Raw genomic sequence first — 19,808 nt, 5'->3', positions numbered from 1 at the left:
CTGGGGACCCTGCAGTGACCAAGAGAGACAAGATCCATCCTGTTAGAGACCTCACGACCTAATGAGGGGAGACCAACGTTCAATGCATAACCCCACACTGAAATAGGAAATCACAACTGTGGTCACCTCTAGGAAGGAGAAGGGGGTTAGGAGGATGCTTGAAGGGGGGTGGACCCAGTCTGGGGGATCTGTGAAGACTTCTGGAAGAAGGTTGAGCTGGGAGCTGAAGGATGCAGGGGAGATACGGGTTGGTGGGGGAACAGGGCGGATAGAAGTGTGCCAGGCAGAAGGAACAGCCCGGACAAAAGCACTGCGGTGGGACAGGTGGAGGGGCTGGAGGTAGGCTGAGTATGAGGAGTTTGCCTCAGAAGGCCCTGAAGGCAAAAATATATATATTTAAAAAAAATTGTTTTGGCCACACTGCACAGCATGTAGGATCTTAGTTCCCTGACCAGGGATCAAATCCTCACCCCTTGCTTTGGAAGCTCAGTGTCTTAACCACTGGACCACCAGTGAAGTCCTCCTTTTCCTTTTCTTTCTTTTTTTAGTTTTATCAAAGTATTATTGAAGTACAATGTATTAATTTCTACTGTACAGTAAAGTGACTCAGTTACATGCGTGCAGATTCTGTTTCATATTCTTTCCCATTACAGTTTATCACAGGACATGGAATATAGTTCCCTGTGCTATACAGTAGGACCTTTTTGTTTATCCATCCTATATATCATAGTTTGCATCTGCTCATCCCAAACTCCCAATCCTTCCCTCCCCCACCCCCTTGCACCCTTGGCAACCACGTCTGTTCTCCGTATCTGTGAGTCTGTTTCTGTTCCATTGGTAAGTTCATTTGTGTCATACTTTAGATTTCACATGTAAGTGATACTATATAGTATGTCTTTTTTAGGTTTTTAAATTGAGTTAATTACTTAACCTAAAACTCACTACTTTAAAGTGTACAATTCAGTGGTTTTTAGTATGGTCAGAGTTGTGCAGCTATTACTAGTCTAATTTCAGAATATTCTCATCTCCCCGAGAGGAAACTCTGTCCTCATTCCCCCTCCCCAGCCCCAAACGACCTCTCATCAACTCTCTGTGGCTCTGGACTTCACTGTTCTGCACATTTCCCATCAATGGAATCACACCCTGCGTGTCTGGCTTCTCTCACTGAGCATCGTGTTTTCAAGGTTCATCCATGTTGTAGTGAGTGTCAGTGCCTCCCTCCTTTTTGTAGCTGAATAATGCTGCATTGTACGCATGCATGCTAAGTTGCTTCAGTCATGTCCGACTCTTGGCGATCCTATGGATTGAAGCCCACCAGCCTCCTCTGTCCATGGGATTCTTCAGGCAAGAATACTGGAGTGGGTTGCCGTACCCGCCTCCAGGTGATCTCTATGGTTATCTTCATTATGTTTTATCTGTTTGGCGTTGATGGACATTGGGTTATTTCCACCTTTTGGCTATTGTGAATCATGCTGCTATACACATTTCCATACAAGTTTTTGTGCAAACATACATTTTCTGTTCTTCTGGGTAGACACATAGGCATGAAATTGTTGGATTCTATGATAATTCTCTGTTTAACTTTTGGAGGAACTTCTAAACTCTCCCTAAGTGGCCACACCCTTTAAATAGCCCACCAGTCATGTTTGAAGTTTCCAATTTCTCCCCATCCTTGTCAATGCTTGTTATTGTATTTATTTACTTCTTAGATTAGTCATTCTAGTGTAGGCAGTGTGGGGTCAGCTCACTATGGGTTTTGTTGCTCAATCATTGTTGTGTCCAATTCTTTGCAACCCCATGGACTGCAGCATGCCAGGCTTCCCTGTCCTTTACTATCTCCCGAAGTTTGCCCAAACTCATGTCCATTTAGTTGGTGATGCCATCCAAAATCATCTCATCTTCTGTCACCCCTTCTCCTGCTGTCTTCAGTCTTTCCCAGCATCAGGGTCTTTTCCAATGAGTCAGCTGTTTGCATCAGGTGACCAGTGTATTGGAGCTTCAGCTTTAGCATTGGCCTTTCCAATGAATGTTCAGCGTTGATTTCCCTTAGGATCGACTGGTTTGATCTCCTTGCAGTCCAAGGGACTCTCAAGGGTCTTCTCCAGCACCACAATTCCAAAGCATCAGTTCTTCAGTGCTCAGCCTTCTTTGTAGTCCAACTCTCACATCTGTACATGACTACTAGAAAAACTATTGCTTTTCTTATGAGTTATAAGCTGGAGGGACACTGGTGGTTGGAAGTTACTACAGAGAGAGAGCTCAGATCTCGTTAATGAAGCCAGTGGGATTTAAGGGACTTTGCTGGTGGTCCAGTGGCTAAGACTCCAAGCTCTCAACACAGGGGGCCTGGGTTTGATCCCTGGTCAGGGAACTAGAACCCCACATGTTCCAAATAAGGGTTCTAGTGCTGCAACTAAAGATCCCACATGCCACAATTAGATAAATAGGTAAGTAAGTCAATGAATGAATGAACACATAAATAAAGCCGGTGAGATTCTGGAAAAGTATGAAACTTACAACTGCCCCCAGCTCCCTGGTGCTTTCCTGCCGAGTGCCCATTGTGAGGGTGAGAGGGAGGGGGCTAAGCCAACCAGGTCCTCCCAGGACTGGGAACCATCAGCAGGGCCCCAAGATAGCAAGGTTCACTATTCAGGAGGCTTATTGAGCCGGAGCCCCTTTTCAAAAGGGTCAGAGAGGGAGGAGGCCAGGCTGGGGCTCACAAACAAAGCTCGGAGCGGGAGCGGCCTCAGTGCCTCCTTTGTAGGGTCCAGCTCTGCTCTTGGTTTGGAGGCCTGAAGGGGTGGGGAGGCACCCTCGCCTGAAGCCCTCGGGCTGCGAATGCCCATTGTTTGCCCTGATTGAAATGCAAAGAGAAAATTAGAATTCACCAGCTTCTTTGCCCTTCTTTCTTCTGGATTTTAATGAATTCCGCGGTTATGGGCAGAGCAGGTGAAGAAAACGGGCTTTTGAGATGTTTTCTCAAAAGAACGATTTTCTTTGTTGCCAGGCTGGTCCTCGCGTTCAGCTTCACTTGGCACAATGTTCTCCCTAAGTTTAGGGGTCTGGGTAGCTCTTTCTTGATCCACTGACTCACTTCTCCTTCTGATTCACAAGCCATACTTAAAGAATCACCTGTTTATGAGACAGACCATCAGGAAAATAAATACAGGGGAGGACGCATTTGTGAAAGGCATGGCCGATTAAGTGCTGTTATCCAGCATATGCAAAGAACATTTAAAATTCAGCAATAAGGTCACTTCAGACTCAGTGGTGCCAAGCTGAAAGCTTCTCTTCCAAGATGAGGAACAAGACAATGGTGCCCACTCTCGCCATCTCGTTCAACATGGTCCTGGAAGTCCTAGCCAGAGCAATCAGGCAAGAAAAAGAAATAAAAGGCTTCTAAGTTGGAGAGGAAGAAGTAGAATTATCTGTTGCAGAGGACATGATCATATATATAGAAAATTCCAAAGAGTCTACCCAAAACTGTTGGAACAAACAAGTGAACTCAATATACTTGCAGGATCCAGAATCAATACACAGAAATCACTTTGGCTTCTGTACACCAACAATGAACTTTTTTAAAATTAAGAGAACATCCCATCTACAAGATCATCAAAAAGAATAACATACTGAGGAATAAGTTGAACCAAGGAGGTAAAAAGTCTGTGCACTGAAGACTAAACCGTTGATGAAGAAAACTGAAGAAGACACAGTTAATACTGTTAAAATGTCCACCAGCAACTTCTCTGGTGGTCCACTGGCTTACACTCTGAGGTCCCAAAGCACGGGGGCCTGGGTTCGATCCCTGGTCAGGGAACTAGAACTCAAATGTCACAACTAAGAGTTTGCATGCTGCAACAAGGTTTGAAGTTCTTGCATGCTGCCAACTAAGACCCAGTACAGCCAAATAAATAAATAAAAACTATTTAAAAAAAACATGGAGACAGAAACCAGACCCTAAGAAGAATGTGCTACATGATTTCATTTCTATGAATCTCAAAAAACAGGCAAGACTAATCTATAGTGATAGAAATCAGAACAGCCATTCTCCCTGGGGTGTGGGCATTACCTCGGAGAGGTTATGAGGGAACTTTCTTGGGGCTGGTGCCAAACTGGTTGAGCTGCTGCCGCAGAACACCAGAGGCTGGGTGGCTTATAAACAACAGACATTTATTCCTCAAAGTTCTAGAGGTTGGAAGTCTCAGATCAAGGCACTTACTAATATACCAGGCATTTGATATCCAGCAGTGATCAAATCAGAATAAGATCCTTACCCTCCTGAAGCTGACATTCCAGAGAAATATGATCAGCTTTTTAATTAATTAATTTAATTATGATTTATTTTTGGCTGTGCTGAGTCTTCATTGCTGTGCTGGCTTTTTTCTAGTTGCAGTGAGTGGGGGCTACTCTCTAGCTGTGGTGTATGGGTTTCTCACTACAGTGACTCGTCTTATTGTGGAATACAGGTTCTAGGTGTGTGGGCTCAGTAGTTGAGGCGCTAGAGTGCAGACTCAGTAGTTGTGGTACACGGGTTTAGTTGATCCACAGGCATGTGGGATCTTCTCAGACCAGTGATCAAACCCATATCTCCTGCATTGGCAGGTGGATTCTTTACCACTGAGCCACATAGAAAGCCCTATGTTCAGTTCATAAAAGATCATTCCATTTTTTGCATGATGAAAATATGGGAGGAGGTGGAGGCTGGGAGCAGGAATCAGGGCATTTCCCAAGGAGGAGTGGAAATGAAGAATCAAGGCGTGAAGGATGTGGTGAGGTATTAGATATGGGGGTGACAAGAGAGATGGGATTCCCTGGTCATGGTCCAGAGAAAAAACTAGAAGTCCAAGATCAAGGCACTGAGTGAATTGGTGTCTGGTGAGAACTTCCTGATTCATAGAATGCCATCCTCTCACTGTGTCCTCACATGGGGGAAGGGGTGAGGAGCTCTCTGGGGGTCTCCTTTATAAGGGCACTAATCCCATTCATGAGGGCTCCACCCTCATGACCTAAGATCCTCTCAAAGGCTCCACCTCCATATAGCACCACACTGGGGTAGATGTAACCTAAAAAGGGGGTGACACATATAGACTATAGCAAGCCAGAAACATTCTATTATCCTGATCTGGGAAGGTAGGTCGATGTAAAAAATTCATCCATCTCTACATTTCATATTTGGGCTTTGAAGACAGGTAAATTAAACCTCAGTTTTTTAAAAAGGTAGGAGAGGGACTTCCCTGGTGGTCCAGTGGTTAAGAATCTGCCTTCCAGGGCTTCCCTGGTGGCTCAGCGGTAAGGAATCCGCCTGCCAGTGCAGGGGATGCGGGTTTGACCCCTGATCTGCAAAGATCCCACATGCCACGGGGCAGTAGGGCCTGTGGGCCCCAACTGCTGAGCCTGTGCTCTAGAGCCCGGGAATGGCAGCTACCGAGCCCACGTGTCACAGCGGCTGAAGTCTGAGAGCCCGAGAGCCCGTGCTCCATGGCAAGAGGCCGGCGCGGTGAGAAGCCCTCACACTACAACTGGAGAGCGGCCCCTGCTCTCCACAACTGGAGAAAAGCCTCAACAGCAACGAAGACCCAGCATCGCCAAAATAAATAAATTATATATTGAAGAAGAAATTAAAAAGAATATAACAGAATCCACCTTCCACTGCAGGAGGCATGGTCAGGGAACTAAGATCCCACACGCTGTGCAGCAAGGCCAAAAATAAATAAATAGAAATGAAAAGGTAGGAGGAAGTTAACAAGGGGTGGGTGGTGGTTGATAAATAACACTCAACCAAATCTTTTCGCCTGGAGCTGAACAGAAGAATTAAGTGAGTGTTTGAACATCCTTATTTTCAGTTCAGAGTTACTTAGTTCCATTCCCTGGGCCATCTAAAGTCAACTCTTTTCCTGTCGATTCTAACTTCTCTTCTATGTTTTGATTCACAAACTTGGGAAACCATGTTAGCTTGGTCTGCTGTAACAAAGCCCCACTAATGGGGCAGCTTAAACAATAGACATTTATCATCTCACAGTGTGGAGGCTGGAAGTCCAAGAACGTGTCGGCATGACTGGCTCCTTCTGAGGCTTCTCTCAGTGGCTTCCAGGTGGCCATCATCCCCCTGTGTGTGTCTGGGTTGTAGTCTTTTTTTTTTAAAGTATTTATTTGGCAGTGCCAAGTTGTTGTTGCCTGCAGAATCTTTAGTTGCAGCTTGTGGGATCTAGTTCCCTGACCAGGGATTGAACTCTTAGCCACTGGGAGTACAGACTCTTACCCACTGGACCACCAAGGAAGTCCCCTGGGAAGCCATTCTTGATGACCCTCCCACCTATGAACCTTTTGGCCCCATGTATTTCACTCAGCAGAAGAGAATAGAAATCTCCCGTTTGTGAGTCTGTCTCCCCCACTCACCAACAAGCCCACCAAGGCAGGGGCTACATCTTCTACACTGTTAAATACCCAGTTCCCCATACAAGTGTTCAATTTTTGGCTCTGCCATTTTCAGGCTGTGTGACCTTGGGCAAGTTACTTAACCTCCCTGTGCCTCAATACTTTCATCTACACAAGGGAGGTGACAATGCTACTTTATCACAGTAGTATAAAAACACCACAGTTACCACTCAATAAACAGGAGCTATTTTTTTATGATTGTGACAGGGGTTCCCTGGGGAAGATGGCATAGTTAACAAGATTTAGCTGTGTTCTTGTGTTTGCAGGATGCTGCTGTCTGCTCAAAATGAGCTAAGTCTGTAATACCTGATAGTGAGTGGAAGGACTTTATTTATTTAAATAATTTTTAAACCCTTTTTTTATTTAAAAAACTGTTTTGACTGCACTGACGAGAGGCATGTGGGATCTTAGTTCCCTGACCAGGGATTAAACCTGTGACCCCTGCATAGGAAGCACAGAGTCTTAACCTCTCGACCACCAGGAAAGTCCCTGGAAGGGCTCTATTTTTTATAATTCAGTTTAAACAGAATTATTGTATAAATGCATTTTCCATTATAAGAACAGAAATATGACTATAAGAACTAAAGCTCTATTTCACTCATCTTTCATGCTGGTCTGGTCTTTGCCCTCTATTCTACTTTACATTGCTGGGGTGGTAAAGAATCTGCCTGCCAGCAGATGTGGGTTTGATCCCCAGGTCAGGAAGATTCCCCTGGAGTAGGAAATGGCAACCCACTCCAGTATTCTTGCCTGGAAAATCTCATGGACAGAGGATCTGGCAGGCCACAGTCAGTGGGGTCACAAAAGAGTTGGACATGACTGAGCACAACGTCCACCCCAGGCCTCCTGTTGTAAGCATTAGTCATTTTGTTGTGACTGTGGGTCAGTCATTTGGCCAAATGTGGTGGCGATGACTTCCTTTCATGACATGATATCTGCGGCCTGAACTTGGAGGCTGGGACCGCAGACCAGGGCACCTATATGTGGCCTCTCTGTGTGGCTTGAGCTTCCTCACAACATGGCAGGGGTCCAAGAGCATGTCCTGAGAAGATGTTTCTAAGAAGTGAGTGTCTCTAGGGAACCAGGTGGGAGCTGACAGTCCTATATGCCCTAACCTTGAGGACCACCAGTACCACTTCCCCTATATGCTACAGAATCAGTGACAACCAGCTGCAGGGGGAGGGGACACTGACCCCACCTCTCCATGCCAAAAACTTAGTGGTCATGTTTTAAAACAGCCGTACTTCACCAGAGGTATGTTGTCAGTTTAGACGTATAGCTTTCGGATTGCCCTTTCCTATGTATTTACAATCATGTGTGTGTCCCCAAGAAAAGAGCTAGTGTCTTTTTTTTCTGAGGTGGATACATTTATAATCTTTTTTGATTGTGTTAAAATAACATAAAATTTACCCCTGTAATAATTTTATTTAACTAAAATTTTTTTTTTTACCATGCTGTGTGGCATATGAAATCTTAGTTCTCCAGCCAAGGATTGAACCTATACCGGAAGCCTGGAGTCTTTAACCACTGGGCTGCCAGGGAAGTCCCACTGTTGTAACAATTTTTAAGTGTATGGCTCAAAAACAGAGTGCAGGGTGGTGTTGATTCACATTATTGTGCAACCATCCCCACCATCCATCCCCATACCTCTGTTCATCTTGGAAATCTGAAGTTCTGACCCAATTCAATGCTAACTCCCCATCCTCTCTGCCTCCCAGCCCTGGGAAGCATCATTATGATATGATGGCTTTTTTATTTATAATTTTCTCTCTTAAATTAACGTTGTTTTGGTTGTGCTGGGTCTTCATTGCTTTGCGCAGGCTTTCCCTAGACGTGGTTAGCAGGGGCTACACTCTAGTTGCTGTGCATGGGCTTCCCATTGTGGTGGGTTCTCTTACGGCAGAGCACAAACTCTAGGGCATGCAGGCTTTGGTAGTTGCAGCCCTCAGGCTCGGTACTTGTGGCTCATAGGCTTAGTGACGCTGAGGCATGTGAAATCTTCCCGGATCAGAAACAGAACCTGTGTCCCCTGCATTGGCAGGACGACTCTTATCCACTGTAGCACCAGGGAAGTCCTTATTTACAATTTCTAATTCATTATTGGTGACAGTTACAACTTGCTGATGACTTTTAGAAACATCATTATAACTTTTATTTTGAAATAATTTTAGACCCACAGAGATGTTGCAAAAATAGTACAGAGTTCCTGTGTATCCTTCATCCAGCTTCACTACACAACTGTGGTACATTTACTGAAACCAGGAAACGAACACTGATACAATACTAGCAACTAACCACAGAACTCATTCAGATACATGTAAGCAGTTTTGCCTCTCAAGTCCTTTTTCTGATACAGAATCAAGCTAGGACCCCATGTTGCATTTCATCATCACATCTCCTAAGTGATAGATTAGAGTTTTTTTTTTTTTTTTAATATATTTTTTTGGCCGTGCTGAGTCTTCATTGCTGCACATAGGCTTTGTCTAGTTGCAGTGAGCAGGGGCTATGCTTCGTTGTGTGCAGGCTTTGCGTTGTGATTGCTTCTCTGGTTGCGGAGAACATGTTCCAGTTGCGGCATGCAGACTTGGTCGCCTCCTTGGTCGCCTCCCGGCAAGTGGGATCTTCCAGGACCAGGGATCAAACCCCTGGCTCCTTCACTGGCAGGCAGATTTCTTAACCATCAGGGAAGTCGCTATAGATTGGATTCTTATTCTTTGTCTTTTATATTCTCGGGTACCTTAAAGAGTATGGGTCAGTTATTTTGTAGCAAGTCCCTCAAGCTGAGTTTTTCTGTTTACTCACTGATTATACAGAGGTGGTGCATTTTGGGGCAAGAATGTCACAAAAGTGATGCTGTGTCCTACTGAGTCAACATATCAGGAGACAAATGATGTTGGTATGTCTCATCTGTGGGGGTTTTGACCTTGATCCCTTGGTTAATGTCCTATTAGCCAGGTTTCTCTATGGTAAAGTTACTGTTTTCCCCTTTGTAATTAAAAAGTATCTTGTATGGAGATACTTAGAGACTATGCAAATATCCTGTTTTTTCATCCATTTACTTTATTATTTAGTATTTCCTTCCTTTTTTGCTTGTTTTCTTTTCTGAAATATATATCTTCAAAGCTAACTTATGCCAGGTAATACTTGTGCATATCTCAGTGATACAAAAATAGACTTCTAAAATCCCGCCCCTCGAACAAGTATTTGTAACCCAGAGAGAGAAATCTAACTCTGGCTTCACAAAGGGTAGAGGAAAGAAAATGAACTCTGCCTGACTTTGGTGGGGGGAGGGGCGGGGAGAGAGAGCCAGGTTCGAGTGCAAAGTGTGAGAGAGTGGCAGACCTCTCTTTTGTGTGGAAAATTGCATTTCTTCTGGCTTGTGAGTCTCTAGTCACAAAGGTTTAAATATGAGAGTGTTGAGCAGTTGATAAGAAATTGGATCAGAGCCTTTTACGGCTGAAAGTGTTTTTAGTTGAACTGCACCAGCTTCAGAAATAGGCCAGTGAATTTTCATGGTCGCTTCATAACTGGCACTTTGTTGGATTTTCCTCTTACTTACAGGACAGTTTAAGATGATTTGTTCGAGTTGTCTGGTAGGCAGTCCTATCTCTTACGATAATGAAATATTTGTGTTCTTTTCACACTTGTATGTCATTTCTTGTTCTTGTTGCATTGGCTGGGGTCCATATGGTATTACCTGAAATGATTGTTATCATCATGGGCATTCCTTGTGTTATTTCAGAATTCACTGGATGTGTTTCTAAAGCAGAGACTGACTCACTATAGCCTGTGGGCCAAATCCAGTTCACTACCTGTTTTTGTAAATAAAGTTTTATTGAAACACAGCCAGGCCCGTGTGTTTTGTCTGTGGTTGCTTAGGTGTTGTAGTGGGTTAGCTGAGTAGTTGCAACAGAGACCTTCTGGCCTGCAACGCCTAAGATATTCTTGCTAACTTTTGTTCTAAAATTTCAGTATTGGCAAGCCACTTTATCAAATTATGGAATATTTGTTTATTTTTTTTTCAGTCAAAAGCTTTGGGGCTTTATCTCTCTTTCTTTCCCCCATGGATTGATTTCTTCTTTTCTCATTTCAGATATATAAATGTGATATAATGAACACGATATCCTTAACACCCAAGTTAAAAATTAAAACACATATCGAGCTGGATTTACATGTGTGCCTTTTGCTGAATGCATTCCCCTTAGTCCTGCCCAGAGGGAACAGTTATCCAGAATTTGTTTAGAGATGAGTTTTTCTAAGAGTTTTATAGTTTTAATTCTTTAATAATTAAAAATTTTTGAAAGACTTATTGATTTGTTTTTGGCTGCACTGAGTCTTTGTTGCTGAGTGCGGGCTTTCTCTAGTTGTGGAGAGTGGGGGCTACTCTCTAGTTGCAGTTTGTGGACTTCTCATTGCCATGACTTCTCTTGTTGCAGAGCATGGGCTTTGGGTTCCGGTAGTTGCAGCATGTGGGCTCAGCAGTTGTGGCATGTGGGCTTAGTTGACTCACAGGATGTGAAATCTTCCTGGACCAGGGATCAAACCCACGTTTCCTACCTTGGCAGGAAGATAGACCACCAGGGAAGCCCTCTTTGATGCACCTTGAGTTAATTTTCATACGTGGTGTGAGGTACGGTCCAATTTGACTCCCCAGGTGGCGCTAGTGGTCAAGAATCTGCCTACCGATGCAGGAGACACAGGAGATGTGGGTTTGAATCCCTGGTGGGCTACAGTCCATGGAGTTGCAGAGTCAGACATGACTGAGCATGTCTGCACACAGAGGCCAATTTCATTCTTTTGCATGTGAAAATCCAGTCCCAGTGCCGTTTGTTGAAGAGCCTGTTCTTGTTTCACTGAGTGGGACTGGTACCCTTGTCAATCTCTAGGTCATAGATGGATGGGTTTATTTCTGGATTCTCATTTCTATTCCATTGATCTCTATGTTTGCTCTTAAGCTATGATCACAGTGCTTTGATTACTGTTGCTTTGTAGAGTTTTGAAATTGGGAATTGTTAGTCTTCCAACTTTATTGTTCCTTTTCAAGATTATTTTGACTATTCAGAGTCCTCTGCAATTCTGTATAGGATTAGCATTGAGATTTCTGCGGGAAAAAAATCATTTGTATTTTCATAGGTATTGCATTGAATCTGTAGATTGCTTTGAGTAGTATCCATATAGATGAGTTTTTATATATTTGCCACTTGCATTTATCTCTAATATATATTTGCTTAATGTGTTTTAAAGTATTCTGTGGTAGAGTTACACTAACTTTTCTTCCTGTGATTTGCTTGCTTTTTGTTGAGTGTATTAGAGATTTGTTTATATTGTGGTGCAGTTCCAATTGCTTTGTATTCATTGTTGTGTAGTATGTCATTGTGTGACCATACAGAGTTCTTTAGACATTCTTCTGCTGGTGGTTGGGCTTCCCAGGTGGCATAGTGGTAAAAAATCTGCCTGCCAGTGCCGGAGATATGGGTTCAAGCCTGGGGTCAGAAAGATCACTGGAGGAAATGGCAACCCGCTCCAGTATTCTTACCTGGAAAATTCCATGGACAGAGGAGCTGAGTGGGCGCCATGGAGTCACAGAGTCAGACACAACTGAGCGACTGAGCATGCATGCACTTCTACTGCTGCTGGCTATTTTTTAAAATGTTATTGAAGTATAGTTGATTCACAACGTTGAATTAATTTCTGCTGTACAACAAAATGGTTCAGTTATATATATATATATATTCCTTTTCATATTCTTTTCCATTATGGTTTATCACAGGATATTGAATATAATTCCCTGTGCTATGCAGTAGGACCTTGTTTATCCATCCTATACATCAGTTTGTATTTGCTAATCCTAGACTCCCAATCCATCCCTCCCCCTTGGCAACTACAAATTTGTTCTGTGAGTCTGTTTCTGTTTCATAGATATGTTCATTTGTGTCATACTTTAGATTCTATATATAAGTGGTATCATACAGTATTTGTCTTTCCCTTTCTGAACTTGCTTCACTTAATACGATCATCTCTAGGTCCATCCCTGTTGCTGCAAGTGACACTATTTCATTCCTTTATATGACTAATATTCTATTGTATGTGCCGTGTGCTTAGTCACTCAGTCGTGTCCGACTCTGCAACCGCACGGACGGTAGCCTGCCAGGCTCCTCTGTCCGTGGGGGTTCTCCAGGCAAGACTACTGGAGTGGGTTCCCATGCCCACCTCCAGGGGAATCTTCCTGACCCAGGAATCAAACCGGGGTCTCCTGCATTGCAGGCAGATTCTTTAGCAGCTGAGCTACCAGGGAAGCCCCCATTCTATTGTGTATAACATCCTTTTCATCCTTTCATCTGTTGACGGACATTTAGGTGGTTTCTACGTCTTGGCTATGTAAATAGTTCTGCTATGCACATAGGTGTGCATGTATCTTTCTGAATTCTAGTTTTGTTTGGGTATATGCCCCGAAGTGGGATTACTGGATCATATGGCAACTCTATTTTCAGTTTTTAAAGAAACCTCTCTGTTCTCGATAGTGGCTCTACCAGCTTACATTCCCACCAATGGTGTAGGAGGGTTTCTTCCTCTCCATCTTCACGCCCACTTCCTGTTGGTGGGTATTTAAGTCGATGCCAATCTTTTATAAAATCAGTTTCCAGATTTTGTTATTTTTTGTTTATAAGAAAAATATCATACAGTGTTCACTTTTTCAGTTTTTACAAATAATTCTACGACAGACAAACCTCTGCATGTCTCCTTGGGCACATCTGCCCAAGACAAGTCTCTGTAAGATGTGTTAAGACTGGAATTATTGAGTCAAGTTATCTTGACTCAGTATCTTCAATTTATTAGACACTGTAGATTTGCTCTCTGAGGTAGCAACTTATTCTAACTTTTATTTGAGTGGGTTTTCTAATGTTAAAGCATCCTTGCATTCCATAAATCCTTCCCTGTTGAGTCATAACATCCTATTCTTCTAATGAGATGCTAGATTTGCATTGAACTTCCCTGGTGGCTCAGTGGTAAAGAATCCACCTGTGATGCAGGAGACACAGGTTCAATCCCTGGGTCAGGAAGATCCCCTGGAAGAGGGCAATGGCAACCCACTTCAGTATTCTTGCCTGGAGAATCCCAAGTACAGAGGAGACTGGTGGGTTATAGTCCATAGGGTCGCAAAAGAAATCGGACATGACTGGACAACTAAATAACAACAAGATTTGCATTACTAGTATTGTCTTAGCATTTTTGAATCTAGGCACATGAGCGAGATATATTTCCCCCCTGCCCACCTTGAGTTGTCCTATATGCTTTGAATATTATCTCTTTTTTCTCCCTGCAAGCTGACATAGCTTATAAAAGAGGCCAATTATCTTTCTCTTGAAGATCTGAGAAAGTGCGTTGTATGGAGGATAGATCTTTGACCGTCATTTCACTGTTTTTGAACTTTATCCACTTTTTAAAAACTTTTTTAATGATTTGGTTTTGCTTTCTTAGATCGCGCCCCCCCACCCCCGCCCCGTATTTTATCATTTGAAACAGTTAGTAGTGTGCTCAAGTCGTGTCCAACTCTTTTCGACCCCATGGACTGTAGCCCACCAGGCTCCTGTCCATGGGATTTCCCAGGCAAGAATACTGGAGTGGGTTGCCATTTCCTTCTCCAGGGGGATCTTCCTGACCCAGGGGTTGAACCCACATCTCTTGCATCCTCTGCATTGGCAGGTGGATTCTTCTACCACTGCGCCACATGGGAAGTCCATTTACTGGTATAAAGTTATACAAATACAGTATTATGCTCAGCCATTAAGATAACTTCTTTGTGAGTGCTCTTGATTCCTCTGTCATCCATGTTTATCTGTGCTGTCTTTGTGCCAAAGGTTTTCTTCTTTTATGGATGCTTAAAAAAATCCAGATTTTTGTATTATTTTGTTGTTATGCTGTAGTTTACCATTTGACTAATACTTGATTGTCCTAAAGATATTTCCCCTTAATGCTCCTTGGATCTATTGTCCTTTTGTGGGTGCCTGAGTTGAAAGCTTTAGTTTGTTTTCAGTTATTTTTCTCATAAATTTATATAAGGCTACATATACCCTTGAGTACTTTCTTTGGCTACTTATTTCACTTATGACGAGTGTTTTCCTTCCCTCCATAAACGCACTTACACTTTGAATTTACCTCTGAGTACATTTTTGGTTGCATCCCAAAGGCTTTCGTTTGCAGTGGTCTTATCATTCAGTTCTAAATACTTTGTTGTTCATGTGTGATTTACCTTTAACTCATTTGTTTGAACCCTTCCACCTATGTCGACTTGAAATGTTAGATATCATCACTGATTTATAATTTTATTACAGGTGGCTAGGGAGTCAAGTCTGAATGTTGAGCTTCTCTCTCTGGTCTCATTCGTGGTCCTTCTTTGGTGATGCATTTAGACAGAATGTACATTTTTCTTTGTGGGTACAGAGCCCTGCACGGATCTATTTGCTAAAGTTTGCTACTGCATTGTGCATCTCAAGATCCTTCTTGTCAGCTTGGTCTTTCCGTCCCTGAGTTGGGTTTAGCATCCAGCATCACTGTAGCTCTGTTCATTGCTCCTCGTGGGTGTTCTAGCTTTAAATGTTTCCAACTGATGTTATAGGGACAGAGTGTGTGTCCAGGATACTTACACTTCCTAGAGCACTAGAATGGGTTTCCCTGGTGGCTCAGTTGGTAAAAAAAAAAAAAAAATCCGCCTGCTGGGAGAATCCCATGGACAGAGGAGCCTGGCGGGCCGTGAGTTGGACATGACTGAGCAAATCCACCACCACCACCACAGAGCACTCAAATGCTTTGGTCCCTGAGAGGCCCTTGGTGGAAAGTGGGCCTCTGCTGTCGGGCTGTCCCTCCCAGCTTGGGGCTGACGCTGTGGTCAGGAGGAGCTCATAGACGCCTTGAACTTTCGCACTATCACAGTGGGAACTGGCTAGGTCTGGGCCCACGTCCAGGTTACACTACTGACGACTTGTTAAGTCTTGGGTGAGAAACCTGACCTATTTGAGCCTCAGTTTCCTCTGTCCACTGGTGCATTGTCAGAAGGATTAAATGGACTGCATGAGCCAAGTATACAGTCAGTGCTCAATAAATGGGGGTGGATGTTATGGAATCCTGTAGCAGAGCCAAGACAACTGGAGGTGCTTAGAGTCCTCGTGCTTCTGTCTGTGAGTTGAGGCAATTCTTTATGGCCCTCTTCCCGCAAGTCTTCAGATAAATCTCTGTGCCACCACCTACCCTCCAACTCAGCCATGAGCATCTCAAGGGTGGAATCACAGAGCCGAGGGTCACACGCTCATTGACTTTCCCTGAAGATGTTCTGTCTGGTTTCCAAGGAGGGAAAGGTAGATCCTATTCAGACACTTTAGTCTCAATGGGCTTGGGTAAACAGAAAGGAAACAGATTTCTTAGAGGAGCTTTTAGAACTGGGCTTTGAGGATTGAGTAGAAGTTCTGTGGGCAGAGTAGCCTGTGATAAAGTCTTAGATAATTTAGGTAGGACCAGACTTGGGTTAGAGTCTGACTTCTATCCCTTGGGTCCCATGTCTATTACTAAGAAGACACCTTCCCACTACTTCTTGAATTCAGAACTCAGGAGCTACTAAATGTAGCCCTTTGCTATTTCTTTATCTTTCTATCTTCCCCCATCTCAGCCCATAGAGTGAAGGATTTCCCCCATGCCCGCAGAGCTATAGCTCCCACTATTCCTGTCTGCAGTCTCTTTCCTGTTTTTTCTCGCCTGATACTCATCTCACAATTTAAAAAAAAGCCTCAATCTGTAGTTAATGTGCATTCCCCCATATCCCTGGATTTGGATGTTTTCTTGATTGTACTTGCCAAAGATTTGGCTATATTGGTATTTTTAAAGAAAAGTTTTGTCAATGCAAGAACCACCTCCATAACACCCAATTAGTTACATGAATTGAAAACTTGGTTCACATACTTAAAAGGTTGACTTGTTTCCAGAATTTGTTTTCTTATCAACACGCTCAAGGCTACAAAATTTCCCTCATGCATCCCTTTGGCTGCATCCCACAGGTTTTGTTATATTTTGTACTATTTGTGTTGTTCAGTTTCAGAAATGTGTCACTTCTGTTGATTTCCTTCTTTAACTCATGCCTCATTTAAAAACGTGTTTTAAAATTTCTCATTGAAGGCCTTTTCAGGGGAGGCTAAGTATTGCAAAATCTACTGCTGTGGTCAAGATCAGGTTATCTAACATTTGTTTCTTGAAATTTATGAAGATCTCCACTGCTAGGTTTTTTTAAAATAAGTGCTGATTTTCATAAATGTTCCATGTGATGGGGGGAAGGAATCCCCCATAAGGATGGGGGATTTAGGGTTTGGTAAATCTATTTGACCAAGTGTATTCATGGTGGTGATCACGTCATACTTACTTACTTACTTACTTACTTACTTACTCACTTACATACTTACTGATATTGGATCTGGTGGCTTCTAAAAGTGGTGACCCCATTTTTTCCTAGGCTGGGCCCCTGCCCTCAGACCCTCTTCACATCCCTGGAGCATATCTGTGAGAACAGGGGGATCTTTCACCCACTTCTGGGTCTCAAGCCAGATGGTAGAATAGGGACCCAGGCAAGGGTCCAGACACAGAACGGCTCACCCTGCACAGGGTCTGACTGTGGCTTAGAGTAGGGCCCGCTCATGAGATGGCCTACAGTGTGGGCAGGAATAGTGCTCCCAACCCAATTCTTCCCTCCATGGACTCGGTGCTATTGCCGACCCTTGTGACCCTTCTGGGGGCTATGGATGAGACCGACTGGGGTACGAATCCCAGCTCCACTTCAAACCACTGTGTGACTTTTTGTTGGTGCCTGCCCCTCTCTGAACCTGTTTCCTCATCTATAAATTGGGTTGATTCCCACCTCAGCAGGCTGGCCCATGGTAGGTACTCAAGAGATGGTCACGAATATCAACATGAGTAACTACTATTATTAAATGGGGCAGCCCCGGCAGGGAGCTTGGATTCTGTGTTCAAGTTCTCCAGGCTCCTGGCTTCCCCAAGGAGACTGGACGGACAGGGGGTGGGATGACAAAGACTCCACCAGTGGCCGGGGTCAGACGATCTTCCTTTAATACAAAGTCGATATATCTACATACACAGAGGTGGGAAAACCACCCAGCTGCTTCCGTTTGAATAAACAGTGTTGAAAGCAACAGCAGCTCTGCTCTTGTACAAAGAGAAAAACTCACTTGCTCAGGGGTGGGGGTGGGACAGAACCCCATCCTTCTGCCCCAGAGCAGCCCCATGGTCCCGGGGGTGCGGGGAGGGGCCCCTGATTGGGGCAGCTCATGGCCTCTCTCTCCCCGGAGAAGTGGGAACCTCCCACTGTGTTCAGTCCTTCTCCTCGAGGTGGGGGAGTGGCGAGGGGTGCTCGGGCTGCTGGGGGCGGGGGTCGCTGCGACCTCCTCCCTGTGGGCTTGACAACCGGACGCTGGTGGGCCCAAGTCCCCCGACTGCCCCACCCTCACCCTCCTTGATATGTCTTGAGAATTTAATTAAAAAAGAAAAAGCAAAAAATTTAAAAAAAAAGAAAAAAAAATCAGGAGGCAAAGGCCCTATTCTTGAGCGAGGCACACCTTTGGAGTAGGTAAAGGGGGAAAAAAAAGCAAGCCAAGGGGCAGCCTGAGCCCGCGCAGGCCCACGAACATGACCGGCACGCAAGAAACGTCTGTTACGCTGCAAAAAAACAGACTGTCTGTGAACAGAATAGGAATAAGCCAAGTTTTTCTTTTTAAATCCGTTGACTGTCAAGTCTCTTTTGTTTCCCCCCTATTTGTTTCTTCTTTAAAAAAAAAATGAAAAAAAAAAGTACACTATTAAAAAAAAAACAAAAACAAAACGAAATGTCACCGGATACAGTTACATTGAGTTTTGAAAGAAAGCTGACTCCTGTCCCCACCCCACGCCTGCCCCCCCAGCCCGGTGACCCCCAGGCTGCGGGGCAGGAAGGCTGCCTGGTGGGGAGGACAAGGGGCCCAGTTCCCAGCCCCTGCCCCCCTCTGGTTCTGGGGAGCACCCCCTGGTTTGCTCACCGTCCCCCTCCCCCCACCCCGGAACCTCTCCTCGTGGAATCTGGTTTTAGAAGGGAATGAGGAATGTGCCAAGTATTGAAGGCAGCGGCCCGGCCCAGGGAGGGGGCTGGGGCCGTGCGGGGGGGCTTGAGGGGCTGCGTCGTCATCCCCGGAGACCCCTCGGCTGTGAAACGCGGCTGCCGCCTCCTGCCCTGGCTGCCGGAAGGGGTCCAGGCCTCAGGGGGCCCGCTCGGCACAGGAGACGAGGGGGCCGGTGGAGTCGGGCCAGGCCAACCTGGCTCTAGGTTGCATAGTGGTCAAAGCTCCCGAGGTACTCCAGCGCCGCCTGGTAGCAGAACTGGTATTCATCCTGTGGGGTGGGGGGAGTGGGGGAGGGCCCCCGTCAGCGCCTCTGCAGCCTCCCAGGGCTCCCCATCACACTGTAGAGCTGTGCCCCTCGACCCTGTACCTATGCTGGGCTCTCCCCATCCTCAGCTGGCCCGCAGGGTCCTACCTGTCTCTTTGGACGCAGCCACGTGGCCATCCCTGCCTTTTGTGACACTCCCCTGTGGGCTGGGAGATTGCCACTCCAGCTCTGCCTGCCTGGAGACGGGGGAGCTTATGGATGCATTTAACCTAGCTTCTGGATCTGGTGGCTTCTAAAAGTGGTGACCCCACTCTTTCCTAGGCTCTGCCCTCAGACCCTCTTCTCATCCCTGGAGCATCTCTGTGAAAACAGGGGGGATCTTTTACCCACTTCTGGGTCTCAAGCCAAATGCGGAACGGACCCAGGAATGGGTGCACAGACTGGCTCCCCCTCCACCCGCCGGGGGTCTGACTCTGGCTTAGAGCAGGGTCTGCTCATGAGGTGGCCTAGAGCATGAGCAAGTACAGTGCTCCCAACCTCACTGTTCCCTCCATGGACTCAGTTCTACTGCTGACCCTTCCGAGGGTGGTGGATGAGACTGACTGGGGTACGAATCCCAGCTCCACTTCAAATTGCTATGTGACTTGGAGACACTGTGTGGTCAAAGCAAAGGTGCCCACTGTCAGCATGATGGTGGGACTCTGGGCCTGGCTTCAGGATCCATGACCCCTGCCAGGGTCCTGGCTGAGCTGGACCTCGCTGAGACCCTGGGGCCGGGAGAGGGGACCCATCTCCGTTCATTCCGATGGAGGCTTCTCAGCTCTGGCCTTTGGCTTACTCTTGGGTCAGCCCAAAGCAGGAGGGGCTGAGGACCTTTTACCCTCGACAACCCCGGGAGTGGAGGGTGGCTGTGCCCACTGCACAGAGGCGAGAACAGAGCTTGGTGGCGGCGTCAACGT

The 19,808-nt window shown here is 45.3% G+C and overlaps 1 protein-coding gene across 5 annotated transcripts in view; it reads right to left on the bottom strand.

Moving 5' to 3' along the window:
- Window positions 1-17,524: 17,524 nt before the first annotated feature.
- Window positions 17,525-19,808, bottom strand: part of PTPRS (protein tyrosine phosphatase receptor type S) — a 109,985-nt gene continuing 107,701 nt past the window's right edge. For all 5 annotated transcript variants that reach the window (XM_065917980.1, XM_065917978.1, XM_065917981.1 and 2 more), the window contains one exon: window positions 17,525-18,852. In XM_065917980.1, the coding sequence (XP_065774052.1) occupies window positions 18,784-18,852 (69 nt within the window). In that variant the 3' untranslated portion in view covers window positions 17,525-18,783. The remainder of the gene's footprint in view (window positions 18,853-19,808) is intronic.

This window comes from Muntiacus reevesi, chromosome 1 (assembly GCF_963930625.1).
Source record: "Muntiacus reevesi chromosome 1, mMunRee1.1, whole genome shotgun sequence".
Taxonomy (NCBI): Eukaryota; Metazoa; Chordata; class Mammalia; order Artiodactyla; family Cervidae; genus Muntiacus; species Muntiacus reevesi.
This window is presented reverse-complemented; position numbering and strand designations above follow the sequence as displayed.